The sequence below is a fragment of the Pseudorca crassidens genome, chromosome 12 (assembly GCF_039906515.1).
Source record: "Pseudorca crassidens isolate mPseCra1 chromosome 12, mPseCra1.hap1, whole genome shotgun sequence".
Lineage (NCBI taxonomy): Eukaryota > Metazoa > Chordata > Mammalia > Artiodactyla > Delphinidae > Pseudorca > Pseudorca crassidens.
Genome location: NC_090307.1, coordinates 76217344 through 76227634, shown reverse-complemented (window position 1 = coordinate 76227634; position 10291 = coordinate 76217344). Strand labels below are relative to the sequence as shown.

At 46.5% G+C, this 10291-nt stretch overlaps 2 protein-coding genes across 6 annotated transcripts in view; one reads left to right on the top strand and one right to left on the bottom strand.

The window, feature by feature from the left end:
* Nucleotides 1-1450: 1450 nt before the first annotated feature.
* Nucleotides 1451-9152, bottom strand: ERP29 (endoplasmic reticulum protein 29). Its single transcript, XM_067700630.1, has 3 exons — nt 8910-9152; nt 4182-4320; nt 1451-2276 (listed from the first exon to the last, which is right to left on the bottom strand). The coding sequence occupies exons 1-3, from the start codon at nt 9051-9053 to the stop codon at nt 1774-1776; spliced, it is 786 nt and encodes a 261-aa protein (XP_067556731.1). The 5' UTR covers nt 9054-9152; the 3' UTR covers nt 1451-1773.
* The window catches only part of TMEM116 (transmembrane protein 116), a 132361-nt gene continuing 130695 nt past the window's right edge, over nt 8626-10291 (top strand). For 3 of the 5 annotated variants that reach the window (XM_067700627.1, XM_067700625.1, XM_067700623.1), the window contains exon 1: nt 9259-9550. In XM_067700627.1, the coding sequence (XP_067556728.1) occupies nt 9455-9550 (96 nt within the window). In that variant the 5' untranslated portion in view covers nt 9259-9454. Of the gene's footprint in view, nt 8703-9258; nt 9626-10291 lie in introns of those variants that run through there. The other 2 variants (XM_067700629.1, XM_067700628.1) reach the window with 2 other exon arrangements.

The following is a 10291-nucleotide window of genomic DNA, read 5'->3' as shown; positions in this document are numbered from 1 at the left end:
TCTACAGCCTTGTTATTGAAACTCTTCCTACTTTTTTGCTGTGATTTATTAATATGGGAAGTATATATTCTTCCTTCTTCAGAATTAAGTGAAGCATAGCAAATCTATTTAAAATGGATGGGTTAATTTATTTAAACACTTTCATCTTAAGTTGGCATTTCTGCCTGGTTCATTTTTGTTCAGATTCCTAGAAGCCACAACCTTTTAAATGGTGTAAGTCATCTCAATTTTGTATTGTTATATTCCTCAGCAAGAAGGTAATATTTGTGAATTTAAAATTATTCCAGGGCCACTAGTTATTTTGTTTAAAGTACCTTGCGTGCTCGCATTCATTAATTCAACATTTATGTGTTGAGCACTTATTTACTACGTGCCAGATTCCGTGTTAGGCTCTGCTGATATAATGGTAAATGAACTGTATATCCTAGTTAGTGGCTGAAGTGGGGGAAGAGACAATAAAAATAAATATTAGTTTGTAATTAAGTCCTGATTAATAAAATATGTCAGGGTATGTGATACGTGGGGTCACAAGAGGACCTCTTGAGTGGTGCCATCTGACCTGAATGATGAAGAGTCAGCTATTGAAAAGCGAATGCAAGTCAAAGGCCCCAAGGCAGGAAACTGCTGAGCATGTTCCAGAGACTGTAAAAAAAAGACTCAAGTGCCTGGGACTTAATGAAAGGAGCGGAAAAGGGGTACAGATTGAGATAGAAGGTGGAGTGGGGATTAGAGCAATCAGGATTTTGTAGCCAGGGGAAGAAATGAGATTTCTAAATTTAGTGGGAAGTTACTGGAGGATTTCAGGCAGGCGGATGACATGATTTATCCAAGGGTATATGAACCCATAGGCTGAGATCATTTATTCAGACACACATACAATAGAAAGAGGAGCTGTTTGTTTTTCCTCCTAGTTTCCTTTCTGTCCTATGATACTAAATGCCCTTATTTGAGCCCTGAAAAAGTTCTTGCCTGCTTCTTCAGTTATGAATTAACTCCACCCCAACATTCTCTTTTTCCTTTAACAAAAAGTGGGCACTTGGATATACCTCACTGCCATTTTTGACTTTCCCCAAAAGGTGGGCTCAGGTTTATACTTTTTCATGTTCCCTGTTTTTGAGATGCTGTCACTGCCTCAATGCAGACATGTGTTTCATAGTAACAAGTGGAGGCTAAGCAACCATGAGCCAAAATGCTTATAAAAATTATTTTTGGGGTACCTATAGTAGTTTATGCTTGGGGAACAGAGTTTTGCAACCTCCGCTTCCATATGTCTTAGTAAAAGTGGGTCCCGGGTAATGTACTATTTTCTGTATGAGAAAAGCAGTTATTGGTAGTCTGTTACCCCGGTAGAGCAGAGTCCACACCACCTTAGATTAAAAAATAAATTCAAAGGAGAAAGCAGGTCATAGGCCAAAGTATAATTTGTAAAAGAAAACTGAATGGCTTCAGGTCCTTTTAACCAAAACACAGAAACTTTAATTGAATCAGAATTATATCTATCAAAAACCTGGGCAGTACACTCTTCTTTATAGCACCAGTTCCTTCTGAGGGGGAATTTCACAAGCCATCTGAGTAAATGTACCAGCTATACCAGACTGGTTACAGCGATGTTCCAAGCATAGTCACACCAGCATCAATATCTGGGCATACTCAGATTTCTGGTTTAGTGCCACTTTTCCTACCACTCCCTTATATCCCAGGAGGGTCTCACAGCCAGCAGGTAGCTTACCCCTCCCCACCCCACCAAACCCTTGAAAACCCTGGAGTGCCTCTTCATAGCTCCTGCTTCTCGGCCCCCTTCTTCTGGAAGGCAGTCAAAATGTTTAGGCTCTTCTGGAGCTCTTCCTTCTTCCCATCGCTCATCTTGTTCTTCTCAATCAGCTTGGTGATCCGGGTCATCTCTGAGGCTGGGAAGTCCTCACCTTGGTCTAAGATCTTTCCCATGATCTTAAGGTATTGCTCAGCCCACTTCTTCTCAGCCTCCTTCACACTTGCAAGGTTGTCCTGCCCCTGCTTCAAGAGGGCCTGGCGGGCCTCCATACCAGAGGCCCTGATGAACTCTCCAGCAAGGGTGTCATATGCAGGCAGGCAACCAGGCATACCTAGGTAAACCCCATGTCCCTTTAGCCAGCGCTGGATGGCTCCAACCTTAACTGCCCCACTATATAGGACTGGGTTCTCAAAGTCCCCATCCCGGAAGAGGTAGAAGACTGGGTAGTTCTCCTTGTCCAGCTTGTATTTCTCACTCAGCTCCATATTCAGCTTGTCACCATAATCTGTGAGTAGAAACCAGAAATGAGGAATAAAACATGAGGAAGGTATGGCAGGAGGTTGCTGTGAAGCCTATCTGAGCTGAGGGGAAGAAGAATCTTGGCTGTTTGAATTCCTCCTCTGCTACTTCCTAGCCATGTGGCATTAGTCAAACCCTTTAATCTCTCTGAACGTCATTTTCCTCATCTGAAAAAGGGGAATTCTGCATATTTATTATATGCCCACTATGTGCCAGGGACTGTTCTAAGTGCTGGGGACTTAGTTGTGATTTAGAGTGATTAAGAGTATCAAGCTCGCTGACCTCAAAGAGCTCATACTCTTCAAAAAGTGAGAAGAGAGATAATAAACAAATGAACCAAAGTGATTAGTGCTATGACGAAAATAAAATGGTGATATGACACAGTGACTGGGTGAGAAGGCCCACTTCGGTCGGTCATGGAAGGCCTCCCTGTGAAGATGACATGAACTGAGGGACCTGAACATGTAGGAGACATATCAGACACAGCAACAGCAGACACGTCAATTTGTGGGAAGAGTGTCTCAGGCAGAAAGGACTGCAAGTGCAAAAGCTCTGAGGCAGGAATGAGCTGGGTATATTTAAGGATTACAAAGCATAGTCTGGCTGGAGCTTAGTGAATATGTGGTAGGTAACGAACTCAGTCCCTACCACTTGAGGGCTGTTGGGAGGACCCAATGAGGGGATGTGTGCACTTAACCCGGCAGAGTTAAGTGTTTAATATGTGGTAGCTGTTAGTATTTGCTATGTCTTTCCCAAAAGGCAGCAGCAGCCCCAAGGGCTACAACTGGTTTCTTACACCTGGCCAAGAAGAAATGGCCAAGACCACCTATTACTGGGTAGTAGTAAAGGAAGTGTGGGGTTCCAATCCTAGTTCTGGCGCTTTATAATCTTGAGCAAGTTACTCTAAGCATCTGTTTCTTCATTTGGGGAGTCATAAAACTTTCTTCACAGAGTTGCCACAGGATGACATACATGTAAAACACTTAGCACAGTGGCCTGGCACATAATAAACATTTCAGAAATGTCAGCTATTGTTAATATTATTAAAGCCCCAAAGGAGTGGACTCACAGTTGAGTTAGACTTGATCAACTGCCCTGAAGAAGTGTGACAGCTACCTCTATCCAAGACCAGACTCAAGAGCTCACTAGGGAACTGTGGCATCTCAGCTGGGAGGAAGCAGAGAGGGAAGAACCTACTGCATTCCTCCTAAGAATACACACTTAGGAGGAGTTCTGAATGGGCCCCTTGCTACCCCATGGCCTGAGACAAATCATTTAAGCTCCTTGAGCTTCAGTTTTCCTCAAGTATAAAAAGGAGATAATGCATCTCGCTTCTCAGGCGAGGTTCAAGTGAAGATTAAAAATGCAATGTCTGTGTACATCTTTACAGACTGAAAAACCACTAAATGTTGGCAACTATGTATTAAAGTTGTCCCTATCATTGAGAGCTACCCTTGGTTTAGTGGCAGCTCTGGTGGATTTGAGCTAAAGCCCAAACCCAATAGTTTTGGTACAAAAGAGCTGAAATGAAGATGGAAAAACTGACTACGCTGTCCCCCGGGAGGCAAGGCACCCCCTCTGACTACAGTCCCCTGCAAGGAGAGCTCCAAGCTCTCACAATAAGTTTGATGTCAGTGTGGGTGAAGGGTGAAGGACGGTGAATTCCCTCCCCTCAGGCACCTGCAAGGCTGAGCTGAGGTTCTGTGGTCACAGAATCTGCTCAAGCTAAGCTTACTGTGGGTACCAGACTCCTTGAGAGGACATGACCCCATTTATACTCCTCATGTGTGGCTCAGACAGAAAGGCACTGGGTATTCCCCCTATAAGTAGGGAAATAATTCCTAGTTTCCTCCCTCTCTGCCCTCCTCAGTCATCCCAGACTTATCCATACCTGAGATCCCCACCTCTGCCACCAAGAGATCATCGCTGGAAGCCGAGTTTTCAGCCAGACGCTTGAACTCATCCTGCTTCTCACCGTACGGGTACTGGGTGTCAAACTTCACCAAGACGAACTTGCTTTTGGGAATGACCTGAGGGCATACAGAGCTGAGCAAGTGGGGGTTCCCAAGGGCCTCTGTGGCTAATTCCCTTTCCCAAGGGACCCCTGTTTAAGAAACAGAGTGGAAAACAAGCCCACAAGGGAGACAAGCTCTCATATACTAACCTTCATTCATTCATTCACCCATTGATTCACTTAACAATTTGACGGTGTCTACTACTGAGTACCCCATTAAGTAGTTGCTCACACTAATCAAACTGTCTGGAACAAACAATGCTATAGATGTACTAAGGCCTTCTCCTCCAGTGGCCCTTTTGGTAAGGCTAAGGAAACGCATCCTTAGCCACTTTACGTTGGCCCCTGTCGTGCCCATCATCCCAGGGGCCTTTCTCTGGCAATCAACCAGAAATCTGAGCCAAACCAAACAACCGTCTATAAAGGAGTTGGCACCACGGAGGATGCTCTGGCTAGGGAGTCCAGAGTTTGCACTCTGCAATTTCAGGGCTCATAGGAAGTTGCTGAGAGGCCAGGCTTGGGACAATGTCCCCTCCCTAAACTAGTTTCCTTGAAGTTAGATCTCTAAGACCTAAACTGCCAGGATCCAGACTTCTATTTCAATTATGGTAAAATTTACATCACAGGGATTTATTATATTAACTGTGTTGCACAACCATCACTAACATCTAGTTCCAGAACATTTTCATCACCCGAAAAGGAACCACGTATCCATTAAGCAGTCATTCCCCAATCCTCCTTCCCCCAGCCCCCGGCAACCACTAATCTGCTTTCTGTCTGTATGGATTTGTCTATTCTGATGGACTCATACAATAAGTGACCTTTTGTGTCTAGTTTCTTTCACTTAGCATAATGTTTTCAAGATTCATTCATGTTGTAGCATGCATCAGTATTTCATTCCTTTTTATGGCCAAATATTCCATTGTATGGATATATCATACTTTGTTTACCCATTCACCAGTAGGTGGACATTTGGGTTGTTTCCACCTTTTGGTTATTTGTGAATAGTGCTGTTATAAACATTTGTGTACAAGTTTTTGTTTGAACACCTGTTTTCATCTCTTTTGGGAATATATCTAGGAGTGGAACTGCAGGGTCATATAGCAATTCTATATTTAACTTATTGAGGAATTCTAAAACTTCATTTTGATGGTTTCACCCAATGCATAGATTTTCAGTTGCTCTACTCTTTTTTTTTTTTTGCAGTACGCAGGCCTCTCACTGTCGTGGTTTCTCCCGATGCGGAGCACAGGCTCCGGACGCGCAGGCTCAGCGACCATGGCTCACGGGCCCAGCCGCTCTGCGGCATGTGGGATATTCCCGGACCAGGGCATGAACCCGTGTCCCCTGCATCGGCAGGCAGACTCTCAACCACTGCGCCACCAGGGAAGCCCCTAATGCATAGATTTTATCTAATAAGCTGCCTCTGGTTGGTAGTACTGCCTCCCCTCCTCCTACAACTTTTAATTTTTCTAATCAAAGTCATCACTACGGGTTAATTTTTCATCACAGGCAATCCCTGCCATAATTAAGTCAAGCTGACATCAGTCCAGTTTTTGTTAGTCCTTGTTTCTTACTGTGGGTTGCTGTCCATTTCGTTTTAGGTTTTAAAAAATATTTAACAGTACCAGAGGACACAAGGGAAGAGGGAGAAGGGACCAGAACAGGTAATCCTTAAGTGGTCACTGACCCCAAAAATTCTGAGTTCTGGAGTCTAAGAGCAGGGAAGACTTAAAAATATAAATCAGATCACATCCCTCTGGCCCATTTGGCCTTATTTCAGTTCAACGCACCAAACATTCCCACTCAGGGCCTTTTCATTTGCTGTCTCTGCTGGCTAGAGTGCCCTTTCCCTGGTTCTTTCCATGCTTGTCAAAGCTCAGTTCAAATGTCATCTCCTAACGGAGAGGCCTCCCCCACTCATACCATCTAATTCTGCTTCATTTCCATCATACTCTAGCAGGCTACTGCCCTCGACTTTCTTCACTGCATTAATCACTCTCTGAAATCCTTATCTGCTTATTGTCGGTCCTCTCCACTAAAATATAATTTATGAGAATAAGGACCGTCTCTGACCTGTTTTCTGCTGTATTATCCCTAGTGCCCAACAGTGCCCTGACATGTGGCAGATGCTCTGAAAATATCTGATAAATGAACAAAACCAGGGCAGGCTTTGATAGCAGATGCTACATGTCCAGGAAAATTTTATAAAAGAACACATGAAAACCTAACTTCAAGGGGCCTACATTTATATTATGAAATAATATTAATAATCATACAGTGGTGTAACACTGAAATAGAATTGAGAGGCCTTCATCTTTTATTTTCACCATTCTTAGCCATCAGCAGAATGGTTTTGAATGGCAAACATTTGCACAGCTAATTTTTTCTTGTTCTTTTACTCAACCTGTACCTCTTAACTGCTTTAGAAATCTCTCTCGGGACTTTCCTGGTGATCCAGTGGTTAAGACTCCGTGCTTCCAATGTAGCGGGCACGGGTTCGATCCCTGGTCAGGGAACTAAGATCCCACATGTGGCACAGCGCGGCCAAAAAAAAGAGAAAGAAATAGAAGTCTCTCCTTTCTTCATCCTTGAGGAATCAGCTCCACCATAAACTACATTTAGTTGACTTGCTTCTTCAATGTATAGATGAATTCATTATTCATTCATTCATTCAATAAAAAGGTAGTGAGGACCTAACATGTGCCAGGCACTGTTCTAATTGAACACAGCAGTAAAGAAAACAGACAGGGTTTCTCATTTTTAGTGATGGTAAAGGGCAAGAAACAAAAAAAGACACTGGAAATCTCTGAAAGGCAAAGCACGGAACAAGTCTCCTGGATATGGTAACCCTAGGAAGCTCCCCTTTGTTCAATAGTGAAGGAAGAGAGTGAGATTTAGAAAGGGACTGGAGAAAACATTTGTTCATTCATTCGACAAATTATTATTGAGCATCTTCTATGTAACAGGTAACCTCCTAGGTTGTGCAGATGATCAGTGAACAAGATACACAAGGTAGTTCTTCACAAGCATATAATATCCTAGTGTGGGACACAATACACTAGACAAGAAAAAAAAATCAGTGATGAGTGCTCTACAGAGAAATCAAACAGGGTAATGTGACTGGCACTTTAGACTGGGGGAGGGGGAAATCTGAGAAGGTAACATTTAACCCAAGCCTGAACAACGAGGAGCAACCAGCCTTTCAAAGATTGGGCAAAGAATGTTCTAGTCACAAAGAACTGCCAGTACAAAGGGCCTAAGGCAGTACTGAGCTAGGAACAGCCAAAGGACAGAGGGCACGGCATATGTGGTTGGAGCAGAGGGCACAAAGAGGAGAATGATTAGGAGATGAGAGGAGAGGGAAGCAAGGGTCAGATCATGTAGGACTTAGGCTACTGGACTGAGAGGCTCCAGAGTGAAAACAGGGAGGCTAGTGAGGAGGCTACATAACCATAGCCTAGACTAGGGTGGTAGCTGTAAAGATGGAAGCACACCAATTGATTAGGAAATACTACTACTGTTACAGTGCAGTTTCCCTCTAAGTCACATGTGGTCTGTGATGTTACCCCATATCCATGTTGGGTGGTAGGGGTGTCACTTTGCCAGGAAAGCCCCCTAAAGCAAAGGGTGCTGTGGGGTGTGTGCCTGACAACCAGCAAAGTTTTAAATTCTTGAAACTTTGCATTCAATGAGCCACAGGTGCCAACTCCACAAGGAACCCTTTTGAAAATACGAAGAGTAGTTAAACCACTTGAGATAGATTTAGAGATTTAGAGCTCCACTTCTTGGTTTCACTTCTTGGTTCACTTCCCAGCAGTGGGTACAAATTAAGAAAATAAATTAATAAATCTCAACACTTAGCTTGCCCATCTCATAGGCGAAGTTAAAAAGGTGCCAGTGGGTGTAAAATTAAGGGATTGGGACTGCATTCAGCCTTCAATATTTCCAACGTCCATTTACCGAGGCCAAGACCCCAATTCTGTAAATATGAAGGCGGGGGTAGAGGCGAATCCTTCCTTCCATGTCTCGACCCGATTTGATTTGTCACCAGGCCCAAGACACTCACTGTAGGGTGGTTGAACCGAAGCTTATTCTTAACCCTAGCACTTTTTAAGGAGACGCAGAATATCTGGACAGTGGCTGCAATCCAAGCCAAGCCAAAGGGAGAGGGGCGCTGAAACGCAGGCTAACGAGCCGCGTTTCCAACCTTGCCCCACCACAGACGGGTGGCGTCCGCCTAGTACCGCCCTCCGAGTCTCCTACTTGGGATTTGAGGATTGGAACTCGCGCGGCACCGCCCTCTTCCCATATGCGACGGGAAGAGGCACCCGGCTCCCTCGGCTGCACCTCTGCAGTTCTCTTGCAAAAGAGGAAGCAAGTGCAAATACTGCAAAGGTGCGCGAGGACCCTGGAACACGTATGCTCCATGGTCATGATACGGCCTCGGCCCAGATTCCACCAGTCCTACAGGACGGTGGGAAGTCACGGGATTGTCGCTACAGACCACCTCCTGCCAGCTCTCTGTCCCCTGTGTCCCCCACGGGTGCGCGCTCCCCTGGGCAGTCTGGCTGCACCTGTGCGCGATGTCCCCCGCCCCGTTACCTTGTAGAAAGTGATTGTATCCAGGGGAAGGGCGCCCTTGGTGTGCAGGCCGCTGCCTCCTTGCGGAGCAGAGAGGAGCAGGAGGAACAGGAGAAGGGGAAACAATTGGGAGAGAGAAGCGGCGCGGGGAACGGCGGCAGCCATAACGCCGGATTCTGGCAGTAAGGGATAGGAAGGCTGTAGTGGAGCAAGCGCGGAGCCGGGAGTCACGTGGCTAGGAAGGCGGGCACGGGTGCGCTCACGTGTACAGCCAGGCCGGCGTGGTGAGAGGGAGGAGCCACGTGAGGGGCGGGGAAATGGAGCTGCCGCGCGTGCGCACTCGGCGAAGCCCCAGCAGGCCTAGGGAGAGCGGGCCTGGCCGCGTGGCAGTGTGGGGGTTGGACGGCAGTGCCGGGGAGGCTGGGGGAGGGGAGGAAGAAGAGGAGGAAGGAGAGACTGCCGCGCACGCGCACTCAGCGAGGCTTGCTACCAGCCTGCTGTTTTCCCGTCCTTCTCCGCGTGAGCCGCGGCGTGAAGCGCGTGCTTGGCGTCCTTGCAGCTCTTCGATGGCTATCCTCTTTTTCGAAGATGACGAGGCCAGCCGTCATTTCTTCCTGCCTTTGGTCCGTCAGGCAGTCGGTTGGGACCTGTTGCTACCTTCGGTTAGTCTGTCAGTCTGACTGTGCTACTACCCCTCAGTCATACTCCTCTCCCTCCCTTAGCCACGACCCGAGGTGGTAAGTGAGACTCAGCTATTCGTCAGTATGGCAGTCAGGGCCACTCCTGCCGCTTCCCAGTGCGATATGAGACCTACTCTGTGGTGAGTGCCTCACCAGGGAGGCTCCAGGCTCCTATAAAAACAGGCTTCCCTGAAAGCTGAGTACCCGTCGAGCTGTGTCCTGGGCTCTCTGAAGGTTTTTTTTTTTTTTTTGCAGTACGCGGGCCTCTCACCGCTGCGGCCTCTCCCGCCGCGGAGCACAGGCTCCGGACGCGCAGGCCCAGCGGCCATGGCTCACGGGCCCAGCCGCCCCGCGGCATGTGGGGTCCGGGGGGCACGAACCCGCATCCCCTGCATCGAAAGGCAGACTCCCAACCACTGCGCCGCCAGGGAAGCCCTGAAGATATATTTTTTTTAAATCCTAGTAATTCTCTTCAACAGGTGTTTGTTCAGGATAGTTTACACCAGATCCTGGTTTTTGCCTGCGGTAATACAGAGTCAAGAGGAAAGAGATAGCAGTGTACTGAACAAACTCAGTGGTGGAAGGAGACGTGGGAAGAGCAATATAACCATTATAGTGTAATCGGTAGAAAATAAGACTATATTACAGTCTCGTGAAAGCACAAATGGAGATTCAGTCAGCCCTGCTCAGGAATGTCAGGGAAAGTTATAGACGGGAGATGAC

Excerpts from the sequence above, each read along its gene's own strand:
- ERP29 (XM_067700630.1), bottom strand. The coding sequence starts at position 9,053 with ATGGCTGCCGCCGTTCCCCGCGCCGCTTCTCTCTCCCAATTGTTTCCC. Across the intron at positions 4,321-8,909 it reads ATACAATCACTTTCTACAAG|GTCATTCCCAAAAGCAAGTT; the intron begins GTAACGGGGCGG and ends GTATGCCCTCAG. Across the intron at positions 2,277-4,181 it reads GGCAGAGGTGGGGATCTCAG|ATTATGGTGACAAGCTGAAT; the intron begins GTATGGATAAGT and ends TTCTACTCACAG.